Genomic DNA, 27,915 nt, shown 5'->3' on the forward strand with positions numbered 1-27,915 from the left:
CACTGCCAGGGTGTGTGTCGGTGAGATAAAGGCAGCAGTGGGGCTGCAGCACCTGAGCCGGCTTTGTTTCAACCACCAAACTCTGCCCAATTAATTTTCCTTTGATGCCACAAGCCCCCTTCACTTGTGGGATGACAAGGAGAACTTTTTGCATCCGTTTTCCTGCCTTGGTGCAGGGGGGAAGCACCTTCCCTGTGAGCAGAGGGGCTCAGAGGGAGGAAGGCTCAGTCCCTGCAGTCACCATCATCTTACCTGTGGGGCTGAGCCTGTCCCCTGTGCCTCCAAAGCCACTGGTTCTGGGAAGGAGGAGGGGCAAAGGGCTTTGCCCACTGGTGGCAGAGGACTGGGCAGAGGATGTGCAGGCGTTGGTCACCTATGAAGCCATGAGCTGGAGTTCCATGCTGGGCAGGATGCTCCCCTTGCTTTACTGCTCTGTCCACACCTTTTCCCCCGTGGGAGCAACTGTTCCTTCTAGAAGCAAACGTAGGTTTAGATAATTCCTTCTCGAAGGCACGTGTGGAGATGGGAGAGCCTCCCCGAACCGGCAGAGTGAAGGAAACCGGCGGCACGAAATGGAAATGGAAATCCTCCCTCCCTCGCTTCGCCCGCGCTCGCGGCTCCTTTGACTGATGTGCTCCTTCCCGGCTCTCTTTTGTTGCTAATCACCGTCCCTCTGTCAAAGCATCTTTTCCTTTTGTATCAGGGCTGTTGTGGAGGACTGAAGGTCTCCCGCGCTCTCTCACGCACTGCCCTAGTTTTTGGCTCTTTATACCCGTTTTGCTCAGCCCCCGCCAGCATCTCTGCATGTCCCACATCCTTTACTGCCCCTGCATCTCCCCATCTTCCCCCCGAGGTTACCAGCCCTTGCTTCTCCATGGTGTGCTTGTCCATGTTCCCTTGTGGAGTGACCTCGTACCCGGCCGGGCTCCCTCCAGCCTCCCCCAAGTCACTTGACCTCTTTGCAAATCAGTTTAACATCTGTGAGGCAGAGATAATAATTGTCACCTACTTCACAGGGGGGTTGATGAGGATTAATTCATTAATGTCGACAGAGGTCTTTGAAGATGGAACGCGCTATCTGAGAGCTAAACGTTATTATTAATTAGCAATTATATCGTGGGGCGGGAGCAGGGGGGAAAAGAGACTCCAGAGTCTGTACTGGAAGTGTTTGCTCTGGGCTCACTTTCTGCCCTTGCTGCAGCTTCAGGCTGCCCCAGTTTCATGTCCCTGCTGCTGCTGGAGGGAGTCAGGCATGCTGGATCCCACCAGGGACATGTGCCACTGGTACTGCTCCTTCCCTGAGCGTGTGGGTGAGCTCACTGGGGTAAAGAGTAGGAGGGATGGGGATGTGAACAGTGCTCGAGTGCATTAACCTTGTTAGAAGGAGAGGAAGTTGGTCATGGAGAGGAAGGGATGAAGGGAAGGCATAGAATCCCAGACTGGTTTGTGTTTGTCCCACGGGCAGGGACACCTTCCACTAACCCAGGTTGCTCCAAGCCCCGTCCAACCTGGCCTTGGACACTTCCAGGGATGGGGCAGCCACAGCTTCTCTGGGCAAGCTGTGCCAGGGCCTCATAACCCTCATTATAAAAAGCTTCTTCCTTATGTCTAATCTAAGTCAACCTTCTCTCAGTTTAAACCCATTCCCCCAAGACATGCTCAGGGCTCGCCTGGCACCGTGGCGATACAAGAGGCCAGGCACCACCAGACCCATGGAAGGATGTATCCTGTTCCCAAGGAGAAACAATTGGCAGGAGAATGAAGCAAGGGGAAGGAAGATCCAGTGATTCATAGGACACACAGACCAGTTCCATTTCCTTCCTGTTTTTCTTTTTCACATACACCCAGGCTGTGGCTGATTCCTGTTTGTCTCCCCCGATGTAACTAATCCCATGTGTTGCCAGGTTCCCTCAAGAAGCACCAACACCAAACCCTTTGGATCCCATCCAGCTGCCCTGTGCCTTGATGCTGGGGGCATTCCCACCTCCAGCACCCTCGTAGCTCCACTGTTTCCACCCTCCCTGTCTCAGCTGTGTGTGCTTTTGAGGCGAGCTCAGTGAAACTCTCTCTGCTACTCCCTCAGAGCCGCGGAGGTCACCCTCTGATCACCCCTTTTCTAGAAAACAAGAGTCTGCTCTTCTGTGAGCCTTTCTGAGCACTCGAGCTCCCGGCAGCCCCATTCACCCACCTTCTCCAAAGGCTTTCATGGAGAGGTCACCTGCCTCACCCGGAGCCATTCAACAGTGACTCCGCTAATCCCTGTGAATCTGGGAGGGCAGTGGCTCTCTGTGCCAGCAGCTCTCCAAGCAGGGAGGACCGGAGTTGTCTGTGGGTCTCCCGCTGCACGACGAGTCCCGTTCCTTCCCCATGGATTTACCAGGCAAGGGGGTGGCACAGCAGCACCCAGGATGCACACCGGGCACCTCCCGTGGCCATGTGTGGTTTCCAGAGGAGCCTTGTTCAGGCTGATAAAGCCAGCGGGGGTTTAATGAGGTCACTGCAGTTTAATGTTACTGCAGTAATCTCTTTTGTTTTACTACATTAAAATATTTGTGGTGGAACGGTTGGACCACTGTAATGTGATAGCTCTACCTTAATGTTATTGTTGCCATGGCAACGCTAATGGCGGCTCAATAACATTATTGCAATTTAATCTTACGACAATAAAATTAAGGGTAGAACAGTGAGACCTCGACTCCGTAATGTTACTACAGTAACAGCATTGTTATTGTAACCAGGGGAGCGGAGTCAACTCGTTGTAGTGTAACACTGGTACCGGAGCTTTGTTGTTACTACAGGAACGCGGAGCATCCGCCGAAAAAACCGCGGCAGGGGATGAATGGGAGGAGACGTCACCGGTGTGCTGCTACCCCGGGGCTGTCAGCACGGGGAGGTCACGCTGTAATCCCGTCACTTATCCACCTAATTCCACAATTGTGGTGTTTTTATCGGGGTCTTTCCTCTTCTCCCTCCGTTTCCGGAGCTCTTTGGAGCAGATCTGTTGTTTCAGCGGCAGTAGCTCTGCAGGGAAGGATTTAAAGCGCTGCCTCCGTCTAGTTCCAGATCCTTCTGCCCAGCGTTTTATAGCATGTGGCTGTTATGGAGTGATAACGTTTTATATTTATATGTCATCTTTCAACGTGAAGGATCCCAGCACAAGCTACAAATTATTGCTGTGCTGCAGGGCCAGGCAGGGAACCAGGAACACGCAGAGAGTGAGAGGAGGGGGTTTCATCCAAGGGCCCAGATTCCTGTGCAAGTGAGAGTCCCCTTTGCTTAGAGGATTTATCCACAGTCCCCAGATGTTGTGAGATGGGGCAGGGATCTTTGTGCATCCCAATCCATGTGCCCCAGGCAGCACCCACCATCACCAGGGTGGGCATGGGGAAAATTGCCCCCCTTTCCCAGCTGGCAGCATGGATTGTATCAGGGCTGGACAGGTTTAGTGCAGGCAGTGGGGTGACAAGGTGCAGGTGACATCCCTGTGCCATTCAGGGGCTCGCTGCAGTTTTCTCCAGCCTCCAGGGGAGGGAGGCAGAGCTGCTGATCTGTCCCCAGAATCACAGAGCTTCCCTCATCCTGCTCAGGCCCAGCACTTCCAGGGATTTTGTGCTTACCGTGCCCAGGGATGTGTGTTTGCCATGCCCAGAGATGCAGATTTGCCATGCCCAGGGATGCATGCTTGCTTGCTCAGGGATGTTGCTTCCCGTTCCCAGGGATGTACTCTTACCATGCCCGGGGATTCATGCCTGTCATGCCCAGGCATGTGCTCTTGCCATGCCAAGGGATATGCACTTTGTGCCCAGGGATGCAGGTTTGCTGTGCCCAGAGGTGCAGGCTTGACCAGCCTTGTGCCCAGGAATGCAGTCTTTCCATGTCCAGGGATTCACGCTTGCCGTGCCCAGGGATGCGTGTTTGCCATGCTCAGAGATACACAATTCTTGTTTCCAGGGCTGTGCTCTTGCTGTGCCCAGTGATTGAATGCTCATTGTGCCCAGGGATGCACTCTTTGTGCTCAGGGATGTGTGCTTCCATGCCCAGGGATGCGTGCTTGCATGCCCAGGGATGCACAGTTGTTGTGCCCAGGATGCAGGCTTGCCATCCCGCCACACCTGCCAGCCAGGCTTGATGCCCCACTTGCCCCCCTGAACTACCCACACCTCCTTCTGTCCTGCTCAGCAGGCAGGGATTTTTCCTCTGCTTTGAGCCCCTGTGCTCCCTCGTGGCTTCTCAGGAGATACCCATCCCCTGACAGCTCTTCCCACTGCTGTTGAAACCCGAATTTGGGTGCTCTGCTGCTCCCTGCCCACATCCCACCAGCCCAGCCCAGCCTCACTCTGTGCCTGTTCAGCACAGCAGCTGCTCAGCTCCCCTCGTGCCTCAGCCTTGGATCTCTCTCCGTGGGTATTTGGACTCTGACCACCGCAGTAATTCCTTGTTTGTCCTTTAATAAAAGACCCGTGAGCCCCCCTTGACACCAGAGCTGGAATCAGTGGGGCCTGAGGCATCCTCTGTGCCAGCTCTTTGTGCCAGTCTGGTTCCACATCCATCCTGCCAACCCGGCTCCTCCGGGGGTTACATGTTTGAAAACACGAGCGGAGGCTCATCTCCCATTCACTGTTTTTCTCCATCATTTGCTTTATTAAATATTGATTTTCTGTTGCATTATTAAACCTTAAGTCCCGAGCATAAATTCAGAGTTGATACTTTAATCTGGTTCTTCTTTTTGGCCTTTAGAACTGATTTTTCCGGCCAGTCTCTCCGGAGGCGAGTCCAGAAGCAAAAAACCTGTTGCAGAGGCTTGAGGAGTCAAAGGACAGAAGCAAAGGGCTCTTCCCAAGGGATTTTTGTCTGTTTGATGTAGCTTTTGCCATGAAGGTGGCATCCATGGGGATCCTGGCTTGCAATCCTGCACAGACCACGAGTGAAAGGAGGTTAGGAAAGCATCAGCCAAGCTTTTTCATGGAATTTTGTACATTCCTGGCTGCAGGAAGGATATTGCCCTCTCTTTTCTTGGTGGCATGGGGAGATTGCAATCTGGAATGGGAATTCTGCCTGGAGCCACTGCGTGGGCAGGGTGGAAGTGACCAGCTCTGCTCCCCCAGGGCTTTTGCTGCCTTGCTCTGCCAGCATTGCCATGCTCAGGAGCAGGACTCTGCCGGGGAAGGGAGCCACAGATGGCAGTGCCTTGTCCTAAATGTGTCTCCAGCTCCTGGGTGATGCTGCTCAAATCTGTGCTTTTCTGCTCTACAAAACCAGAAATAGCCTTGGCCAAAACTGCAGGCAAAGCCAGGGGGATGTGGGTGGTGGAATTGCCACCAACACCAGGAAGGCCACCAACAAGCCAGGAGTGGTGCAAGTGGCCACCAGCACATCCCTGATAGCCAAGGTGGGTCCTGCTGACCTCCTGTCTCCTCCCCTTCCCTATCAGAGAGCTGCATGAGCCAGCCTCTGCCAAACCCCATGCTGCCAGCAACCAGGTGTCTGAACATGTTTCCAGAGCCAAGAGAACTCTGCAGCCAAAAGGGAGGAGGGGAAAGCAGTGTGGCAGTGCTGGCAGGTTCAGGAGGATAAAAAAAAAAAAAATAAAAAAATTTAAAAAAAAAAAAAGAAAATTTAAAAAAGAAAAAGGCAGAGGGAGGTTTGCAAACGGCTTTTGGATCCCCCATCCAAACAGGGCATGGAACCTGTGCATGGCAGCTGCTGTGCTGAGCAGTGATTTAAAAGCAGACTCCCAGCAGCAGGGAAAGAGGCAGAGGGGGAAGCAGATGTGAACACAATGCTGGAGATAAAGGAGAGGCCAAGGGAACAGCTGCTGAAGAGCCACCCAGCCCTGCCACCTCCATGGGCTAAAAAACCTCCACCGAATATCCACAGGCTGAGGACAAGCTGGAGGGGCTCACTCAGACACTGAAGGGGGGAACTGGATGGAAAATGTGGCTTTTTCCACTCTGTTCTGCTTGGGTTTTGAAGCAGAGGTTGAAACTGGGAAGAAGGGAGCTGCATTGAAACATCAGGAGAGTTGTGATCTCGTTTTCCTTTCTGTTCCGGTGCCGCAATGGAGAAGGAAGAGATTTAGAAAGGAGAAAGGGGAGGGGAAGTGGGAAGTGGAGAACAAAAAGGTAGGGATCTTTGGAAAAATGGTCCTTCAGGAATGACATGGAAAAGTCATCTTGAAATATTTTTGGTTTGGGTTTTCTGGGTCTGGTGGGAGACAGAAGTGAAACCCCTTCACCCCATCCCTCAGCAAAGAGGTGGTTTTGTTCCTTAGTCCAAGACTGGATCCCTGGAAGGGATCAGCACAGCCCCACTGGGTGCAGAGGAGAGGGTGGGAGGTCTTCTTGCTCTAGGTGGACCCATACACTGATACAGAAGAAATTCTTCCCTGGGAGGGTGGGGAGGCCCTGGCACAGGTTGCTCAGAGAAGCTGTGGCTGCCCCATCCCTGGAAGTGTCCAAGACCAGGTTGGACAGGGCTTGGAGCAACCTGGCAGAGTGGAAGGTGTCCCTGCCCATGGCAGGGGGGTTGGAACTGGATGAGCTTTAAGTCCCTTCCAACCCAAACCATTCTATGATTCTGTGATTTTTCATGTCTGGGTTACTGGTCCCATCACGTCGGCTGTACAGACACCCAGAAGATTTCAACTCTCCTCTCCTTGGCAGCCTCTTGTGTAAACATCTGGGTAGATTTGGGATGAGGCAGTGGAGGTTGAAGACCCTGTGCTGGTTTGGTGTCCTACGTGAGAAGAGATGGACAGGTCTCAATCCACCCTCCTCTCTGCCACAGCCTCCCACTCACAGAGCCCCCACAGCCCACAGGCTCCCCAGTTTGTGCCTGGGGCTCTCCTTGCCTGGACCAGCCTTGAGACAAGGCACAGACAGAGATGTCTTCTCCATGGTTTGCCCTCCTTGTAATCCCTCCTCCTCGCAGGCAGCCCGAGAGCTTCAGCCTTTGATCCTCCTCCTCCTTTGCAAACACTTCTCTCCGCTCGTGGAATTAAATCTCTCTCGCAGTGATTTCCTTCCCTATCTTTTCTTTCTGGCCGGGTCTGTCTGAAATATTCTCTTCTTTTCTCTCCTTCAGCAGCAGGGCTATATAATTGATGGCCTCGCCAAGCTTTCTGTGCTGAACATTAAACCCTTCCTGCCTTGGCTCCGACCAGAGTTCATTCCTTTCTGAAAAGCTCCGTTGTCTGTTTGTGCTCAGATGATTGTTGTTGTGGAGGGGAGGATGTTGTCAGCAGAGAGAGAGGAGGAGGAGGGGCTGCATTTGGCCAGGGCTGCTTTATAATCAAATCCTGCCCTCTTTAGCAAATTTTCAAGTGGAAAAGGCCTCTTTTAGTAAAATTGAAATACAGCACTCTCCTGAAGGAGGAGCACAAAACCCAGGGCCTGAATTAGTGCAGCAAAAGGTTGCGTCGCTCTTGGCGACGGTGGGAAAACTCTATTTTGCAATGTAGTGAGGGATGTTCAGGCCTGGGCTGACAGGAGCAGGGGCTGCTCCCATTGCCACGGGCTGAATGCCTGTGATAGGCATCTATTACCACACCACCTTTCCCAGTGAGGCTGCTGAGATCCTTCCTCCCAAGTCTCTGCATCCCTGGAGCTGCCCTGGGAAGGGTGAGCCCATGCAGTGCTGGAGGGTCCCTCCGTGGTACAGGGAGGCACACATGGGTAAGGACACCCTGATATCCTTGTCCTGGTGCTGGGGATCACTCTGTGTGTGTGTTTTTACACGATGCAAATTTTTCCTGTGTCTTTTGGCCTTTTCTGGCGCGAGGTGGTGCTTTCCCCGCCTTGCCCTGCGCCGACGCCGCTCCTGGCTCCCCTTCTCCCTCTGTGGGTTCTCCTCACTTAAAACACAGCAAGGCTGAGGTGATTACAAGGATTGGAGATGCAGTGACACTTCCCTGCCAACAAGTAATTGATTTATTAAAGACATTACAATACATTCATGGTTGAGCGTTAAGAGTTTCCTTTGAACTCGCTCGGAAATCCGAAGGGATTGTGCCTGTTTGCAAGTACAACGGGCAGAATAAATCTGTGCTCCCCCATCGCCTCCCGCCTCCCCCCCCCCTGCACAGCCACAATTTCATTTCCCTTTGACTGGCGCGAGTAAATATCACAGCTCGACAACTCCAGTCCAGTGACTGGTGTGATCCAATTTAATAGCATTTAAAAATTCAAAGTGATTGTAAGCCAAATGGAAATGTAAGATTTCATACCCAGCCTGCCTTGGGGAGGAAAAGGAAGAATGAGGGAGGGTGCGGGGGATGGAGACAAATGGACTAGATAAAAAATAATGGAAAGTAACTTAATTAAGAGGCTCGAGTCAAGTTAAAAACAGTAATGATTTTGAATCGGAGAACCACAGGTTTTAAAAATGAAAGGGGAAGAGGAGAGAAAGGAAAGGAAAGTGTGGATAAAAAGCCTCCAAATGATTAAATGGGAGGAAAAGGAGGCATGGGAAGAATGGGGTAAAAATAGTCCTTCCATGAAAAGCAGCAGCACATGGGGAATAGACAGTGCTGAAGATGAGGTTGGGCATTAGGAAGACAAATAGGGAAATTAAGGATGCTCTGGGGGGGATAACTCCCTGTGGCTTTTCTGGCGTTCTCGTAGGCATGAGTGTGGCCATGAAGAAGGCTCAAGGGCTTTATTTAGGAGAAATGGGAAAAGAAGGAGCAGTCCTAAAGGAAAAGGAGAACAGCCCCCACGTTCTCCAGGCACATCAATATCCCTCCTTGTGGGAGCATCACTCCCTCCTTTTCTTTTGCTTTTAATTCTGTCAAACATTGCTTTTTTGGGGGGCTGAAGTTTGGTATTGAAATTTTAATAGCCCCTCTGTGTATGTGGATATCTTGCTGTGTCTCTACAACTTCCTGACTAATTTTTAACCATGGTCCTCTCATCCCATGCAGACCATTGGAAATACCTGTCCTGGCACCATCCTTTTCCATGGTTTTCTGAGCCTGAAAAGAGCATTGATCCAAACAGGCACTTCTGGGCCATTTGGTCTTCGGGTCTCATTTCTCCATCCATAAAGTGACAATAATAATGCTCCCTGATCTCACTGGGGTGTTTTGACAATAGGGATAATCCACATTTAAAGGTGTGGGAAGGGTGGTGAGCACCATTGCAGTCTCTGGCTCATTGATATTTTCCCTCCTGGTAGTTCCTGGTGGCTTTGGGAAGGTGGACCTGCCTCTGCCAGAGCGATGGATGGGTCACAAGAGATGTGTTCCCATGGGGATGGGAGGAGTGGCAGCATATGGAGGCTTGGATCACCTCACCTGTGGTTCATTTTGAACTCCCAGACCTTGCTGACCTCCCACTTCACAAGCTTTGTTCTCCCACTTCATAAGCTTTGTTCTCCCACTCTGTTCTCCCAGATGAACAAAGGGTCTGGCCATAAGTAGCAGCCTCCAGATCACCTAATCAGAGAATAACAGGGCTGTGCTCCCTGCCTGATCCATTAATTTTTCACTGTAATCAAAGGCAAAGATAGGAAGAAGCCCAAGCAGAGGTGAAATGTCTGGCTGGAGCACAAAGAGGCACCTGGAAGAGATGGAGCTCAGGAAGGACGGGAGGAAAAGAGCTGTCTGGGGACAGGCACTGATGGCAATGGAGGGATGAAAATAGATAAATGAGGCAAAATGGGCATGGATAAACTCAGAAGATCCAAGTAGAGTTGAAATTCAATCAAAACTCGGGGCTTTCGCTCAGTTCCACATTAACAGCACAAACCTCAGTGGTTTTTGAAGTAAAGCCATCAGGTCCAGAGCGGCAATTTGGGAAGTGCAGCTCATCCTCCTGCGAGGGCGGGAGAGCACCACGCTCCTCCTGGGCAGGGGCTGGTGGCTTCTTGAATTAGCTGAGTGTCAGTGTGGAAAGTGCAATCATAAACACTCACTTTGTGCTCGAGCCGAGGGAGAGAGAGCACGAGCGCGAGAGTGCCAAGATAAGAACAAATATGCAAGAGCATAGTGTGTTTTTAATGGAAGGGAGATTTATTTCTCTCTGTGTCTTTTTAAGCCTCTAGATAGATCATAAAAAAAACCCAGCCCAACCCACACACAACCTGTCTGCCTGAAATAGCCGAAATGTAATTTAAAGAGCATCATTTTAACTAATACTTCACTTCAGAGACACCTGCCCTACATTCATTGGAGATGCAGGCTGCATTAGAGCATCTGATTTATCTTTGGAAAGGATGTTTGAGCTCCTTTGTTCCTGCCAGGTCCCTTTTGAGGAGTAAAGTGGCACAGGGGCTGTTCAGAGAGCTCAGCCCTCGGCGTAATGCCCGTTCCTCATGGACAGAGAGCTGGGGGGGAGCAGGGGAAGAGCACTGCCACTCTCCAGGAGCTGAGGGGAGAGCAGGAGAATGGGACATGGCAGTTCTGGCTGGTTTGGGGGAGAGAAACTGAGGTCCTGTGCAGAATTTTAGCAGGACAGTGTGTGCTGATGGACTAGATGAGCAATGTCATGGATACTTGCTGTTCCTTGGTATGGGAGACTCCAGATTGACTGGAAAGGGCTATTTACAGGTACATCCACTCGAGATACATGTCCTGAACTAGGTCTGTGCACCTCGTCTGAGGTAAGTCCTACCTACACACAGGTCATGGCTGGCAGGACTGTCCCCATGCTGAAACGTCCCCACCTCCAGTCTCTGTGGCCATAGGCTCTGGGTATCTTATAATTTTATGTCTTGATGTGTTTTTAATGAGCCTGCAAGGATGAGAAATCCTTGTCATTGTGTTGATGGAGAGATGAGACCCAACGAGACTGAGGGTTTTGCCCAGGAGCGCTGTGGCAGAGCAGGCATCAATCCATCCTTCTCTGCAGCCTGTTCACCCGCAGCAAGGAGGCTTTTCCATCACTGAAAAAAGCCAAAATTTCACAAATCATGATCTTCTCTCGGGGTGTGACCCACTGGAGAAAAGATCCACTGTTGCCCTGCATCCCTCAGGTCCCAGGCTGGTCCCCACCAGCCCAAAGCTTCTGCCGGGGGACCGCTAACGAGGACGAGGGAGTGTGGGGACGAGCGTGAGGACAGACGGGGAGAGGAGAGCTGCTGTCAAATCCCTCTCTCGCCCTTTCTGCTCTGAAGTTCACTTGTAATATTTTCCTCGGCTCGGGCTGCTAATGCGTTTTGTTCTCCAGAGTGCGCGTGGCCCGACTTCCCGCGCAGCCTTTAATTAGTTTCTGGATGATGACATCTCCTCCGAGAACCATCTCGGCGTGTCCCTCCGATCTCGGGGGGAGATAAAGGAATCTAATAAAGACATTCAGCATTTCGAGGTGATGGGTTTGACAAGCCTTGTATTAACCACGAGTCCAACTTTCCGGGGTGCCGTCGGCACGGCGCGGCTCGTCCTCGCGCGGGGGCTTTTCCCACGAGGGTCTTCGCTGGCACCCAGTGGAACGAGAGGAGCTGAGGACCCCATGTCCCCTGAGCAGGGTGTGACAGAGCCACTGTCACTTTGATGGTCACCATGGAGGCAGTGGTGAGAGAGGCTGTCGTGCCTTGAGGAGAGGTGTCAATAAGGCTGGAAAACTGATGCAGGTGTCTTAAGGATTTGAGATCCTTCAATTTTCTGCCTTTCATGAGGCGTTGCTTGGCTTGCAGGGGGAATCCCAGGTGGCTCGGGGTGCAAAAACTGGAAACTAGATCCGTGCGGCGTGTGTGGAGTTGAAAATGAGATCTGTCTAGACAGGGAGCTGAACTGCCAAACACTCCTTGTTTGGCTGCATTTCTTCATGGATAATAAAGCAAAAAACTTTACTTTTACATCTTTCTTCTTGTTTTCTTTTCATTCAGCATCATTGGACTCATTTTAGAGGAGGTAATGAAGCCCAGAGCAGTGCCACGACTTCCTTCGGGCATTGTAACATGAGCCCAGAACTCTCCCAGACCTGAGCGAGGGATTCTGCCTCCTCTTAAAGCCGCTTATTAACAGTCATGCAAGCAAATTCTAGTTTGATTCCCCACAGGTCTGGGGCTCGGTAGAGGGGTTTTCTTCCTTTTTGTGGTAGGAAAAAGGATGCAGATCCTTTCAGAAATTTGATGGCAGGGGAGTGACTCTAGAGAGGCAGCACCCTGACTCCTTAGGGAGCTGCTCTTCCTCCAGGCTGGAAAACCTGGACCCATCCGAAAGTCAGGAAAAAGTCTTTGTGCTGGAGTCCTGCCTCTCCCATCACGCCAGGTTTACTCTGGTGTATCCCTCGTTGACTGCAGCAGTATTGCTGATTTATGCTGTCGTAAGTGGAATCAGATTGGGCTCCCTTTTGGCACTTAGCTGTAAAGTTTGTCTGCAGAAACCCTGCTGTTTATGAGGTGAATTATACCCGCGCTCACAAACACTTTACTAATGAATGATTGGGAACGTCTTGGTCCCCCCTCCTCCTCTGAGTTATTGGGATGCTGTGCTGTACAACCCGCTGCAGAGACGGGCGGAAAAAATCTCGTGTCCTCCAAGCTTTGCTGCAACAGGAGCCGTTACCTGCCTGGGAAATCATTCAGACACATCTCGGTGCCGTGTGACACATCTCATTACGCCTCGCTTTAAAACGAGCAATTGTCATTAGTTATTTATTAATTGCTTATTAAGGTTGTTATGTATGTCCTCTTCGTTTCCAGCCGTCTTTCTTCACGGCTTTGCCTGCTGCCAGCTTTGTGAAGAGGGGGGATCGATCCCTGGGCAAAGCTGGGCCGAACATGGGAAGGGGGGGATGGTGCCAACCCGGGGTCCAGGCAGCCCTGGGGGGAAGGATCAGCACACGAGGGGTTTGTGTACAAATCTATGTGACCAAGCAGGCTCTAAGGCTGTGTTTGCCCTTCCTCACACCCTGTGGGCATCCTCAAAAGGGCTCCTGAGCTGGGAGCATATGATGGAAGGATGATGTGATGAAAGGATGATAGGATGGAAGGTTGGTATGATGCAAGGACAAAGCCCTCTCTGCTTTTCTCTTAATTATGATTGTGTTAAAGCAGCACAAACTGATTTAAAAGCCCATTATAACACACCTGTAATTGAAGGCACAGGGCTCTCAATTTGCTCCCTAAAGGCAGAAAGCTTTGGAACACAAAGGAGGGAGAAGGCATAATGGAGGTGCCTGGCACTGCAGCAGCTTGAGCATTGTTCCTTCTCCAACCTGGGAGCTGCAAACCACTCTGGTTACAACCTGTAGGAGTCCTGGAGCCTGATTTTGGAGTCCCTGCCTTGTGCTTGATCCCATCTGACTTTTGCAGACCCCTCGGATCTTGGAGTGGGGGCTTGGTTTGACTCACAGCATTGCTGCAAGGATACCCAGCACAGCCAGGACTCCCCCTCCCCAGATCCCACAGGCAGGACCCGTGGTAGCAAACTCTGTAAAACACAGGGAATTCTTGTGTGACAGCAGTAAGAAGCTGTTATTAAAGCGGGAGCAGCGTCAGGCTGATGCTCAGGAAGCTGCCAGTGCACATCACAGATCGCCTGCAGAACGCAAGTCTGACTCTGCCTCTTTTTCTTTCTTCCAGACACTTTTATAGTTGTTCTTTGTTGTTCCCTTTGATCTGGAGCAGATGCTGCTCGTGCTGGAAGATGGAGGTTTGCATGTTTTATGAAGGGGAAGCAGGCACTGCGAGGCTTCCCGGGAATGCTGCTCGCTCCCAGGCTGTGCCGGGGGCTGCGAGTCCCCTTCTCTGGGATAACACCTGCTCTGCCTCACTGCCACACCAGAAGGGGTTTGCAGGTCTGGGAAGATCACAGGTGTATTTCTGCACTACTTCCTTGATTCCCAAAAGCGGGTAGAAAGGGGGTGGTTAAGGCAAAAATATGCAGTTACTCCCTGAAAGGCCCCCAGCTTGGTGAGGCTCATCTGAGGTCTCCTTCCCAGTCTCTGGTGGAGAGGTTATTCCACATCCACACTTCCCTTGTACTCAGGGGACTCCTTGCCTGATGCATGGTTGAAATTTAGGGTGCCAGGAGTGTCAGGGAGAGGGAAGCCCAGGCAAGCAGCAGGGTCATGCGTGCAGGAGGGTGGGTGGGGAGGTGATCACATGGAGATGGCAGGGCCTGAGCAACGAGGCAAAGCTAGGGATGTTTATGTAATTTGGGATAAGCTATAAAAGGCAGCTGGAGGAGTAATCAGGGATCAGTCCTGCAGTGAGTGTCGTGGGAGAGGCAGCAGAGGAGGTGGTGTAGGTGCAAGGGGAGCCTTGCAGCACTCCTGGGAGATGAAGATCCGTGCGCAGCGCTGCCGTGGGGTACGTGCTTGGGATAAGTGAGCTTTTGCACCTGTGCTGGCTCTGGAGCGGGTGTTTGGAGGTGAAAGCGTAGCAGGGATGTTGTCTGTGCCAGTGGCAGGAGGGTGTCTGTGCGCCAGGGAATCTATCTGTGGAGGCAAGCACATATGCTTGGCTCCGTAAGGACATATATCACCTGACTGAACACCCTCGAACGTGTGACGCACCAGATGGTTTGGTTAAATATTTAAGCAAGCTGCTTTCTGTCCTGGGGACTCCATGTGTGCAAGGAGTCAAGCTGGGGGCACGCCCTGAGCACCTGTGGAGGGCTGAGAGCAGCCCAGAGACCTCCCCCAGCACCCTGGCAGGGTTGGGGAGTGAGGGGAGAAAGAAGTTGGATCGATAAACCACCATCCTGCCTCTGGGGAAATCTGTGCTGTGTCACTGGAGCAGCTTGGCCAACACTGCCATGTTTAATCACTCCTGAGCGAGGGAGATGCTGAACACAAAAGGACTGCCCGCAAGGAGAGGGTTCCCGCCTGGGAAGCCTGCATTTACTTAGCTTTATTTATTTATTCATTCCCAAAGGGGCACAGCTCCATCTGCATCCTGCTTTCGGCACAGGAAATGTCTCCTCTGCCCCAGTGCTGCAGAAATGCCAGCTGATGGTAAAAGCCCTTTAATGCAGAGGGAATGGAAGAAGTGATGACTGTTAAATAATATTAAATATATTCTTGGATCACTTTATTAAGGTTTCCCTCCCCGGTGTGGTAAAGGCTTTACAACACACCTGTTCAGCCTCCAGAAAGGCATTTGGAGTAGTTTGTGTGGTTAAATATTCAAACATTTAATTAGCATACAATACCCACCGTGTTAAATCCTACCACTGCATAGTTCATTCCAGGGTTAGTTAACAGCTCCGATGATGTTGTTGCTCTGGTTTGCTTCCCAGCCATTCCTGCCTCCTCTCATTCCAGATGGGACACAGGGAATTGCATCTCCCTGAGAGTGTCCTGAACTTGCTGGACTCTGGTGGGCTTTTTCCTTGGTGCTTGAGCTGCTTTTCATAGAATCATGCGATGGTTTGGGTTGGAAGGGACCTTAAAGACCATCTCATTCCACCCCCTGCCATGGGCAGGGACACCTTCCACTAGCCCAGGTTGCTCCAGGCCCCATCCAACCTGGCCTTGGGCACTTCCAGGGATGGGGCAGCCACAGCTTCTCTGGGCAACCTGTGCCAGGGCCTCCCCACCCTCATAGTAAAAAACTTCTTGTATCTGTTCTAAATCAACCCTCCTCAGGTAAAACCATTCCCACTTGTCCTGTCAGTGAAACCCAAGTTTAATTTGTTTTGATTATGTTTTATAATCTGGTCACTTGAGTTCTTTTCTCTCTCCTGAGTGGGAGCAAACCTGCCTGTGCAGTTCCAGAGTAGCAGCTCAAAGTCTGACTTAATTTTTTTTTTTTAAAGTCTCTGCAAAACAAGCTGAATTGGGTCGAGGTGGGTTCAGCAGTTAAAAACATCAGAAGGGTTCCTCTGTGATGCAGCAAACAGCACACTAAAGGTTATGGATGCTGCTCTAGTTTGTCAGGACTTAGAGCTGGAAGCTATTGGTGCTTCCCAGGCAATGGTGGGTGATCCACTTGTCTGTGCTTGTCTCTTCCCACCTCTCCAAAGTGGTAATACCACCATGGCCTATTTTTGTTGTCCAGCCCATAAGCTCCATGTTTTTAAAGCACACGTGGATTTCCTGGCTGGCAGTCCCAGCAGGAATACAGCAGGGTAATCAGAGCACTGCTGTAATTAATTGCTTCTCCTCAGTGGAATACCTGGCCATGGGCAGAGCATCTCCCAGCTCTGGGTGGCCCCAGGAGAGCTGTGCTGTCCCCTTAATGACACCGATGCATATTAATGTTTCTTTTGGTGTCATCTTCATGCCCTCCACTGTCCTGCCCCAGAGCCCCCACTGTTTGGGAGCATCTGATCCATAGTTGTTCTCCAGTGCATGATTAGCAGATTAGCCATTGTGCCCAGAGCAGCAAAAAAAATGAACTCCCAGAAGCCCTTCAAAACAGAGAATAATTCATTACCCACCTTGATTTCCACTTAAAATGTACTTTAACTACACTTCAAACTACAAACCCTAAATCACCATCATGTTCACAAAAAATCCATCATTTTTTATTTTATTGCACGGCACTGGCATGACATAATCCCTTCCAGAGCGTCTTGGAGTGCTTTACGGATCAATAAATTACTTACCTGCACAGCAGAGGCATTGCGTGCAAGGCCATTGCAGTCATTCCGGCTCGGAGCAGCCCGGGAAGGTGTGGGAGGTGGGGAGAGGCAGGGAAGGGGTGCTGAGGAGCGAGGGGTCCAAGCCAGGAACAGGGGTGTTGCGATGGTCTGGGCTGCAGCTGGGGGCGGGGTGATGGATGGAAGGAGCAGGGTGCTTTGGAGTGATTTGTGCCTCTCCTGCAAAGCGCCACAGGGCGGGGGCCAATCCACTGCTGGGCTCCCGAGAAAGCTTAGAAATAAACCCAGGAAGGTGATGGTCTTTATTATGTTCTGCAGGTGCAGGCTGATAAGAGCAGCTGATCGTTTTTCCTTGTACAGCCCCACCGTGGTGCTCCTGGAAACCTCAGCCCTCCCTGGCAGCCGCACCGTGTCCTCTGCTCACACAGCAGCAGGAGCCCAGTGCTCCCTGCTTGCTCCTCATCCCTTTCCAGCCCCCTCCTCATCTCCCCCTGTCCTCTCCTTAGCCCTGGACCCCTCAGATCTGACCCTCTCTTGAGTGTTCATGATGGCAGTGCCAGTGCAGTGGCATGGCTTCCATCCCCATGGAATTTCCCTTCCTTTGCATGCTGGTAGAACTTACAGGCTCCTTGGCAGACTCATTGTCTCCATGCCCAGCTCCTCTTGGTGCTTCTCTGGTTACAAGGGCCTGGCAGAGATCCTGCACAGCTGCAGGAGTTTGAAGGGGTGGGTGGTGTTTTCTCGGGATGCAGCTCTGCTGGGAAGGGTTTGTCATGGCTGAGAGGACACAAGGAGTGCTGGAAGTGGAATAGGAAGAAGCACTGTCTCACACACTGTGGAGGTGCTGAGGAGGAGCTTCTCGAGCCTCCCTAAAATGGCTGAATCCCCTCTGGCTACAATTTTTTCCCACTTCAGCCCTGTCTTCTCTGCCCCCTCTTTTCCCTGTGAGCTCCTGCCAAGTCAGATGAGACTGATGGGCTACTGCATAGCTTGTCAAGGTGGAGGGAAATTCAGTCTCCTTCACCCACAGCTTGAGATTTGAGTTGGAGCAGAACCGGTTTCAATTTCCTTCTCATCTTTGTGTCATTGCAGTGTCTCCAAAAATCACCGATATCTCTCCTGACATCTCCATCAATGAGGGCGGCAACGTCAGCCTCACCTGCATAGCCACGGGCAGGCCAGATCCAACAATCACCTGGAGACATATCTCACCCAAAGGTAAGAACCAAACACTCCCAGAGATATTCTGGGAGGGGCACAGTAGCATTTGTGAGCAGCCAGAGAGGCGTCTGTAGCTGGTGAAGGTGAAGTTGCAAAGTGAAGGTGAACGGAAAAGATGTGACTGAATGCAGGAGTTGTTGACTTTGGTAGAGGAACATCCATCTTGGTGGTCTGGAAGGACAGGTTATGGTTTTGGTCGGGTGGAGGACTGGCTGTAGGTGCCAGGTTGGGGTTGTCATGCTCAGAGATTCAGAGAATCGGGGAATACCCTGAGTTGGAAGGGACCCACGAGGATCATGGAGCTCCTGCACGGGGCACCCCCACTGCACATTGAACGTGCTTGTCTGGCCCTGTTTTGAGAAGTTTTCAGGCAATTCTTACACGTTGCTTCAAAGGAAGATTGTAAATAGTGCAAATGAGCAGGAAAACACATGAAGCATTAATTGGTGGCCTTGTTAATTGGTAAGCAAAGCCTCAGCAGAACTGTGTGGGTGTGACTGCTGGGAAGCAAATTCCCATGCGTTCGGGAGCGTATAATTTCAAACCCTTTCCCCAGCTGCTTTTTGGCCTCTGCTTTGCATTTTGCTGCCCTGTTATCCCCCTGTGGCCGCGAGGATCTCGTGGGTGAGCCGGGGGTGGGATCCGGGGGGCTCTGGGTGGGATGAGCCGTGCGGCCGAGCGTCACTGCGTGGCTCTGCTCCTCTGATCCTGTCTAAGCACTTCAGTTCCACCTCAGAGTCGTGTTTCCCCTGAGGTTTTACCAGTGTGGGCTGTTGTTGCAGACAATTGCCTCGAGTTCTCCTCGGGGACGCCCGTCCGGGCTGTCCGGCGCAGGGGCGGCAGTGACGGATGGCGCCGTGGCCGCTCCTCCCTTTGCTGCCTGATGATGGCTGCGGTGTCTCGCTGCAGCTCCATTGATTTTTTACTGTTTGTCTGCGCTGGAGGGAACGGCTGGGCCTGATCCATCACTCCCCAAAGCCCAGGCACAGAGCGAGCTGAGTTGGTGGCATCTCGGCCCCTTCCCCTGGCAGGGGTCTCTGTAAAAACTGTTCCCCCAGTGCACGTGTTGCCTCATCCACTGCAGGTGATCTTGCTTCCAGCAAGATGGCTTCAGTTGAGGTCTCTGCATGGATAACTGATGAAATTCAGGGTGCAGATCCGTTTGCTCCTCCCCATCCCTGAGTGTCTCTATGGAATCAAAGTTGTCACCACCAGGCAGCATTTATGGTTGAGGCAGTCCATGTGCTCCCACCTCAAAGTCTTTTCTTCCTCCTCTTCCCCTTGTCTACCCTGACAACATGTTTTTGTTTTGCTCAGCCTCCTCACCGCCTGTTTGTCACATGCATCTTGTTTTCCCCACAGCTCCACTCACCTTCCCACATCCCCTCCAGCTCCCCCAGGACCCTCTTCTCCCACTCCCGTGCCCCTCACTGCCTTCTCCCACACACCATCCATCCTCTCCTAACCAGGCTCCCGGCTCCTGATGCCTCTGTCTTTCACGAGGGCTATTTTCTGTGTTTGCTGCCATCCAGCAGGTTTTTTTCCCCAGGGAATCTTTACCTGCGCTTGAACCAGATGTTTCCATTTTACTTAGGACTTAGCTGCTATGGAAACTGAGGATGCACCAGGAGAGGAAGAGTGAGCTAATCAGAAATTACCTGTGGCGCTGTGTAATTTGCAGCAGCAGCTCCTTCCTGATTTTGGCCATGATTAGGCATTCTGCTTTCAAAACTCAAAGGGAACAAATGATCACAGAGATTTACTTGAGCCTGGTCTCCTGCTGATGGGAGGTGCTGAGCCCAGAGGTGACCCAGGACAACTTCCATGGCTGTCCATCTCCATGGGCAGCTCCTCTGTCTATGGATCTGCCAAGCCACCAAGGGGAACCTCTACTTCCCCATTTTGCATTCACCACACGCAGCAAAGACAAGGATGGGAAGCATGAGGACTGAAATGAGAGCCAGGGAAGATGCATAGAGGTGCTATAGCAGGTGCCAGGACGGTATCCCTTTTCCTAGTAGGATATACTCTAATTTGGAGAGCTGGGAGCAAGTGAAACCCAAAGCTTGCTGCTGGCCCCTCTCTCAGTTGTTGGTCCACTACTCGTCCCACGGGAAGTCTCGAGTGAGACGCCTCCTGTTCCTTCTCGCTGTCTTCCTCCGTCTGCTTGGAGTGGTGGAGGAAAGGGATGAGGGAGAATTGGTTCAGGGAGTGCTGGTGCATAATTTAAGGGTTTACACAGCGGATGGTAAGCAGCTCTCACCGACATCGCTGGGGACAGGCTGTGCCAGCGCTGTCTGTGCCAGGCACGGGCACCCCGGGAGCTGAAGGACTGATCCCATGCTGATGCTGCTGCTCCATGCAAAGGCACTTCACGGGGTTTATTATTTCCTTGGCAGCTGTGAGCCCACTGCACAGCTCTTGGGGGGAAATGGAGTAAATAAGAGTGTTTGCTCACCAGGGCAGCGCATGATCAGGTCCTTCAGAGGATCTACACCCAGAGCAGCACAGCTCCCTGAGGGCTGATCCCACTGGAGACCCTTTTCCAGTGACTCCAGGCTCCCCTGACCGCTCAGCTGTTCCCTCTCTGCTCTGATGAATATGTGTTTAGTGGCTTGGGCTGGTGAACTCTGCTGAATGTTCCTGTCTGCAGTCGTTGCCATGTTCTGGGAGGCTGGTTTTTGAGGCTCTGTTTGGTTTGGGGGCTGGGGGAGTTCCTGCAGCTGGGCTGAGGAGAGCATTTTCATGGGATAACTCAAGAGCTGAGTGAACTTGAGCAAGAGAGTTTTCTGCCAGTGAATCACAAGAGTGCTGGTCCCATCAGTGCCTCCATCACTGATCAGAGCCTTGCATGGTGCCTGGCCCTACCTGTGCCCATCTCCTGCCAAAAGCAAAAGCACTATGCTGGCTCTGGAGAAGGATTTTTTGAACCCATGACCAGTACAACCAATGTGTACAATCTATCTTCTGTCCCTCTGCCTCACCCCCTCTGTTCTATTTTATTTCTTCTCCCACTAATGCTGTACCAACCCACAGCAACTCCCATTAATGCAGCTGAACAGGCTAAGGCGGAAAAAGAAGAGGATTTGGTGGAGTCTCAGCTTCTTCTGCCTCTCCAGAGGAGGCCTAACTGCTTTGAGGCTCTTTCCTGGGCTTGGCTGCTCCAACTGGCAGCACAAGTGTCAGCTGAGCTGCCAGGCACTGAGGCTTCAAAACGCAGCTCACCAAAACCATATGGGGATGCCAAGCTCTGGCATGGGATGGGGCTGTTCCATCCCTTCTTGGCACCCCTGTCAGGCCAAGATTATTGAGATGGCAATCAAGGGAGGCATGTTCAGCAGGGTGGAGAGAGGGGAAAGAGGCAAAGAGGGAGAGAAGGATGTGGATAACCATGGTCTGGATGTAACACCCAGCAGGAAGGCAGCAGCATCTTTCCAGAGGAGGTGGAATTTGTGAAGAGGACTTGGCTTCAGGGGTCTGAAAGGCAGCATTGTGTGTGCCCATGAGCATTCATTTTGCACCCTTAGGTGCTGAGCATCTCTATGTTTCCAAGGCTTTGGATGTATCACAGCCCCGCAGTGCCAATGCCATCTGTAAACTGCAGTGAGGTCTTCTAGTTACTAGCCTGGTTTTGGTCACTCAGGTGTTTCCATAGTTACTGGGCTTTTTATTTATTTTTTTGGGGGTAACTCTGATGTTGTCATGGCGATTGTCATGTTGTCAGGCCAGTTTTCATTTCTCAGTGGATGAAGGCTGGGATTTCTTGGCATCCCGGGCTGCCGGGCTCAGGGTGACGCCAGAGCCCTGGCAGAGCGAGTGGCACCATGTTGAGCTGTCCAGGGGATATTTATCTGTGCTGCAGACACGAGACTCGTCATGCCTCCCATTTAGCTCAGGAAACGTGCCAAGGAATTGAAGTGAGGGATCTTCCAGGAGGGATGAAGGCTCGGCAGCCTCTGTCCCAGGAGGAGCAGACATGGCTCAACAGTAATGAGGGGGAGGCAAAGTGTGGTTGTCCTGCCATGCCAGGGCCAGGGGCACAAAGAAAGGGTGTAAAACTAGGTGAGGGCATGTGGATCCCTCCACTGGCTCATCCGCCTGGCCACACACAGACATCCTGAGCCAGAGGCTGCATCCAAGTCGTCATCCTTAACAACCCTTGATGGACTTTTCTGCCACAGTTTTGTCTAATTGGTTTTTGATTATTGCTGTAGTATGATGGATTCTGGTGTGAGGCTTAAGACAGCGGCTGCCAGGGTAGGAAAACATTATGGTTTGGCTTGATGGTGTATTTACTTGTGAGAGGTTTGATCGAGAGGTCTCTGTAGCGGGAATCCCTCATTAATCTCAGGATTAGGCTGGGTGCTGAAAGCTGGATCCTGTGCGGAGTCTGAGCAGTCATTTGTGGGGCAGGTGACACCTTGTTGCTTCAAGGCAGAGGCAGGGGAGATCCTCAGAGGATCCCTACGTTTCCACATCCCAGATATCCCCTGATCAGTCCATTTAACCTCCGTGGCTTCCCTGGAAGAGGTACAATGGCAGTCCCTTGTCTCACAGAACCAATGGGAGGATAAATACGTTCCAGACGTGAGGCACTTGGACACAGCAGTGATCACAGCTTGTATACGCACTTAAGATAGATGAGACACAGTGGCCTGATGTGGCAGAGGTCTCATGAGATCATCTGTCTATACATCAGCAGCAAACCAGCAAAGGGACTCTGGGAGAAGTCTGGTATATTTGGATATATTGATTCTCTCTGGCTCTTGGCGCGGCTTAAAACAAGAGGACAAACAACTGCAAAAAATATCCAGCTGGAAGACTTGCTTGTCCCTGGGAAGGGGACACATTGTCCCATCTCAGAGGTTTGTCCATTAAGTACTTTGCTTGCTGTCTTCATCTTTCCAGGATCCTCTCAGGAGAGAAGGCATATGGGATATTTGTAGGCTGGACATCAGATCTGGCTCCAGAGAGAAGGGGGAACCACTTGGGTGGGAAAATCTCCATCTGCTTCTGTGCTACCTTGTCCCTCACTGTGATCAGCTCTGTTTCCCATGAGATCACTCCCTTTAACCCTGCCTCAGGTCACCTAATTAACTGAAGACCAGAGAGCCATGTTCTCTGCTGGCCCTTTTATCGGGGAAATACCTCTAGGAGGGAGCAGATGGTTTCTGTAAGGCTGCTCCTGTGTTCATCACAGGTCTCGTGTCTCTGCACTGCCTCTTGTCTCCTTTGGAGACATTGTTGTGTGAGCCAACAATGCAAGTGGTGTGTCAAAGAAGGGATGTGAGTCCTGCTGCATCTGTATGATGGAGCACTGAGCCTGCCCTGCTCCGTGGGCTCTGCATTGGGTTGGGATGGGTTTGGTTGGGATGGCCACCATGCTGTCCCACCTCCCCTTTTTGCACGTGCCCCTCCTGTCTTTTGATGGCCAGTTGACTCAGTAGGGATTCCACTGACTCACTCAGTGGCCAAGAACCTTGTCCTCCTTCCAAGAGGCAGTTGCAGGCCTGGCCTCCAGCTCTATTAACTGAAGCATTCCAACCGGCTCCAATCCTGTCGGCAGCTCAACCGTCCCCTTGTTTACTGTTGAAATAATTACTGCTTTGCCATAATATTAGCTCTGAGCCGTGACTCCATTACCATTATCGCCGGAATATTACCCATTTATTATCTCCCAGCAACCCTGGAAGATGAACACTAGGCTTCAGAGACCAATTGTTTTACAACAGACAGGATCTTGGTGTGCATTGTTTAATGAGGTAAACTACATTATAGCCGGCATTAATTTGGCTGCGGTGCACTCCACTAAATCACTGTTAACCTGTAAATCTGCCACCGGTTTTGATACTCCTTTAATCAGTGTGTGCTGGACAGATCGCCTGGGCAAAGGGTCAACAGTGGTCCAGCTCTGTTTGTGTCATGTAGGGTGTTGAAACAGGTGAAATAAATAGGTTGAAGGGGTCATGGGGAAGCAGGACTTTGGGATGGGCACTAGTTTTGTGTGTGGCTGTGGTGAAGGAGGCAACTGGAGTTGCCAGGGGTCATTTGAGAAAGTTGTGGGCATGTGCTATGACCAGCAACAAGATCCTGACAGGAGCAGGGTGAATATTTAGCCCGTTGAGTGCCAGCAGCTTCCCCATCTGCTCCCATGGGAGTGGGATCTGGCCCAGCAGGAGCCAGAATCTGGTGGCATCACGTCATGGGCTCCAGGTTTTGCTTTCCCAAGGAGTGACTAAAACTCAGTGTGCCATGTGGGTAGCTCCTTTTAGCATTTCCCTTCCTGATGCTTTTTCAAAGCAATGGGAGATCATGTACTTTTATGTGTATAAAAGTAATATTTTTGATTCCCCGCATGGTGGAAATGAACTCTCGGAGCTGATCTGTTCACATATTTGGCATAACCACCTTTAAAATATGCATCTTGGTACGAAAATAACGAGACCCCTTCCAGCTACAAATGAGGCAATGTCTTCCCCTTAAGAAAAGAGGGAAAAAACCACCTTGGCTTCAGTATATTCCCTGAATGCAGCTTTGCAATGTCACACTTTCCCTCCTTGCCGGAGGCAGAGCGGGATTTCACTCCTCATGGCACCGTGCAGAAGCAGCCAGTTGCTGCCCTATTGAGGGGGGGAAAGCAGGGAGAGCTGCCTGCACGTCCAAATTTTGTATTTTGTCTTATCCCATTGATCACTGACTACCTTTGCAACAAAGGTGAGACCCTCTGAGGTGTTGCAAATGCCCTGATCCGTGCTCTGCATCCCTTCTCCATCCCCAGCATCACCCCACGGGAAGATGAGAATGTGTTACTATTTCTTTGGCGTAGTGGGACAAGGCAGACAAAACCCAACATGCCACCAGTGTCAGCTAGTTGGATTTGCTGCCTCTTCTTCAGTGCTGAACACAACTCCCTCCTTCCCTGATAAATTCGTGGCTTTGTGTCACTCCCTGCCTGGGACTCTCCTTTCATTCAGCTGGCCTGGGCAAGAGCAAGGGACGGGAGCGTCTGAGATTCCAGAGATCTCCACACAAATTAAAACCTTTTATCAGCCCCTCATAGCTGTGCAAACTAATTATATTTGGGCCAAACTTTGCCAGCGACTCCCCTGAGGTATTATTATAAAAATCTGAGCTGTGGAAATGCGTCCCCATTCTGTCAACACCAGGTCGCTTCAGCTATAGAAAACTCTGCTCTGGCTCCTTTTAGCTCCCGTGATGTGCTTTGCATAAGCTGCTGCCGTTGTTTTTGGGGAGGAGAGAGCCCAACTGGGCTCTGACATGTGGCCCAGGTCTGCTGAGCCAAGGGCAGGGCTGGGGTGGGGGGAATAGCACTCAAAGATTTCACAGAATCACAGACTCATCAAGGTTGGAAGGGATCTTTAAGATCATCCAGTCGAGCTGCCCACCCAGCACCACCTCTGTAGTGTGAACAGGGACCTAAAAAACTCCTGGGATGCCTGTACTGGTGGTGAAAAGGGTCCCCAAAAACTCCAGGGACCCCCAAATATGGGGTGAAAAAGTTCCCCAAAACCACCTGGGATTCTCAAATTCTGGCTGAAGAGGGTCCATAATCCCCTGGGATCCTTTATTTGCACAAACCCTGCTTACCTGGCTCATTCTTCCACTGCTCTCCTGTGGCTATCAGCATGGCCTTGGGGCTGTGAGTGCACACATGGGGTGGCTACTTCCATCCCTGGAGAGATGGGACATGGTGATGAGGAGTGGGAGGGATATTAGAGAGGTGGGGATACCCAAACCCCAACAGGCAGGTGTTGGGAAGGAGCAGCACAAGGAGAAAGTGCATGAGCCTGCACGTGGATGGTTTTCCTAGTGCTGGCACCTTGCTGGGGGGCTTCTGGTGGTGTTGGAGCTGGTTTCCATGCAAATTTTTTCTTTCTTTTTCCTGGCATTACCATTTGCTCCATTCCCTGCCTTGTAATCTTGCTGCTGAGCTTGCGTGGGGCAGGGCACTGAGGCCAAAGACACCCCTCTTGTTCTCCCACCTGCGCTGTCCGTAGATGGAGACAGCACAAGGAAATGCTTGGAGCCAAACTTCCCAGTGGGAAGGAGGTTTTTGCCCCCTGCCACCATTCCTGCACTGTCCTTGTGCTCCTCCTCAGACGCAGATTGCCAGCTAATGGGGCGGAGCCAGTGCGAGCACTCTCCATTAATGGAGCAGAATATCAACAGAATAAAGCCTTCATTTCCTGGGCTATGGTTTCATTATTAATATACTTTACAGTTCACAGGTTGTTCATTTGCTTCCATGTTTTCTCAGCTGGTGTAATCTGCGGCGCGGAGTGAGAAGAGTCATAAAATTTCCATTTCCAGTTGAATGTGCGTCCAATTCGCCGTGAAATGTTTCTCTCTGTCGTGAATATTAAGTGCCCGAGGAGTTGGTAGCCATGGGATTAGGCAGGGCAGGTTGCCAGCCCCTCTCTGTGTCCCAGGGGTGCGGGAGAGAAGTGGGTGTAGAGAAGGAAAGGTGACAAGGCAATGTGTGGGGTCTGAGGGAAGGACTGTGTGGTGGAGGGAGGAAGAGGGAAAAGGGGAGGAGAGTGAGGATAGAGAGAAAGGGAGAGTGGCACAAACTGGCTTCAGGGTGGATGTAGTGGGCAAAGGATGCTCTAACAGAGCAGACTTGTGCTCCACCTCCTTGCTCCCCATCCCATGACCTTGATACTCATCAGGGAAGATGTTGCACCAGTGTTTGCTCCGGTTTGTAGATCAGTTGTTGATATCTGTGCTCGGTCACTGCCGTGGGCTTTGGGGTTGTGCCCTTCCCCTGGCCTGAACATGGTTACAGAGTTTCCTTGTCTCTGGTGAAGCTGAGAAATGCTGCTGTGCTTGTAATGGCAAGGAGGTGAAACGTGCTGGTGAACTGGAGCTGCCCAGCTGCCCTGCACCAAGCTGAAGAACAGCAGTGAGCAGCCACGGAGTTGCAGGCACTGTTGCAGTCAGAGAAAAAGGGCTTTTCACGTGAATTTGAAGGGAAAAAATCGTGTTCTGCTCTTGTTACACACCCAGCATGAAATTTGTTGTGTGTTTAGTGTGTTCTTTTATGGCTTGTAGCAAAGCAAAGGCAGGAGTTGGGGCGGGTGGTCGTGCCCTGTGGCTGGGCAGGTGGTGGGACCAGCGGTGGTGCCACAGCTGCAGTGCCACTGGCAGTGGGCACATCTGGCAGCACAGCTGGCACGTTGCTGCAGCTGGAGGTGCTGGGGGATGTGTACCCTGGTTACCCCCCCTGTCCTTGCAATAGTGGTGCAGGATGTGGTGTGACTGCTGGGGGAATGGGACAAAAAGCCAAACTGTGGTGGTGTGCCCAGGCCGTGGGGATGATTCGGGCACTGCCCAGAGCTGATGGTGCCGTTTCCTTCCGACTCTTCGCTGAAATGACTTCAGCCACAGCATTCCTCACTGCAGGGGAAAAAAATGCCTCTTCCTTTCCCATCTTCTCTCGGTCGAGTCAAGATAATAATAGTCTTTTTCTGATCCCCTGAACTTTCCCATCTGCTTGGTAAAACAATGGCAATTCTTTTTCCTCCTGGCCTCTCTCTCTGTCTTCCTCTCTTTTATTTTTATTCTCCTACAGTATAATTTAAAGCCAGAGCAATGCCGTAGCCCATGGGTTTTTCCCCTTCCTGTGACATGCTGCTGTTATTTAAAATGGCTTTTCCCTTGCAAAGCAATGCCTCTCGCTGCCCTCCCAGCTCCTGTAGCAGGGCCAATACCTTCACAGAGGCCTGAGGGAGGGGGTGGTGAGCTCTAGTAAGGGGGCTCAGCCCTGTCTCCAGTACCCCTGTTCTTCTAATCACCCAGCATCGCCCATCCTTGCAATTCCTGGTGTGACCTCCCACTCCCCATCCCTCCTCCCCAGGCTCAGGGCATCCTCACCAGCCCCCCACAGCCCCAAACCCATCCATCCCATCACCCCTGCATTTCTCTGGCTTCTCTCAATAAGCCACAATATTGCGAGTGATCCTGCAGAAATGGAGACATCAGTGCCATAAAACACGAGGGACAGAGCAAGGCCACTGGGCTGGAAAATAGCGTGTCTGGAAAAATAAAGATGGGATAAAGATGATGGAGAGGCGACAGCGAGTCTCCCCCTGCCATGATTCAGATGGCTCCAGGGGGTGAAGTGAGGTCAGGAGGTCCCAGGGGAAAAGAAGGGGTGGAAAATATCCCACATGTGCAGGAACTCA

At 51.6% G+C, this 27,915-nt stretch overlaps 1 protein-coding gene across 5 annotated transcripts in view; it reads left to right on the forward strand.

The window, feature by feature from the left end:
* Positions 1 to 27,915, forward strand: part of LOC103762753 (protein CEPU-1) — a 214,225-nt gene that overhangs the window by 170,112 nt on the left and 16,198 nt on the right. For all 5 annotated transcript variants that reach the window (XM_029962125.1, XM_029962122.1, XM_029962121.1 and 2 more), the window contains one exon: positions 17,582 to 17,707. In XM_029962125.1, the coding sequence (XP_029817985.1) occupies positions 17,582 to 17,707 (126 nt within the window). The remainder of the gene's footprint in view (positions 1 to 17,581; positions 17,708 to 27,915) is intronic.

This window comes from Manacus vitellinus, unplaced genomic scaffold, assembly GCF_001715985.3.
Source record: "Manacus vitellinus isolate BGI_N305 unplaced genomic scaffold, ASM171598v3 scaffold_41_pilon, whole genome shotgun sequence".
Taxonomy (NCBI): Eukaryota; Metazoa; Chordata; class Aves; order Passeriformes; family Pipridae; genus Manacus; species Manacus vitellinus.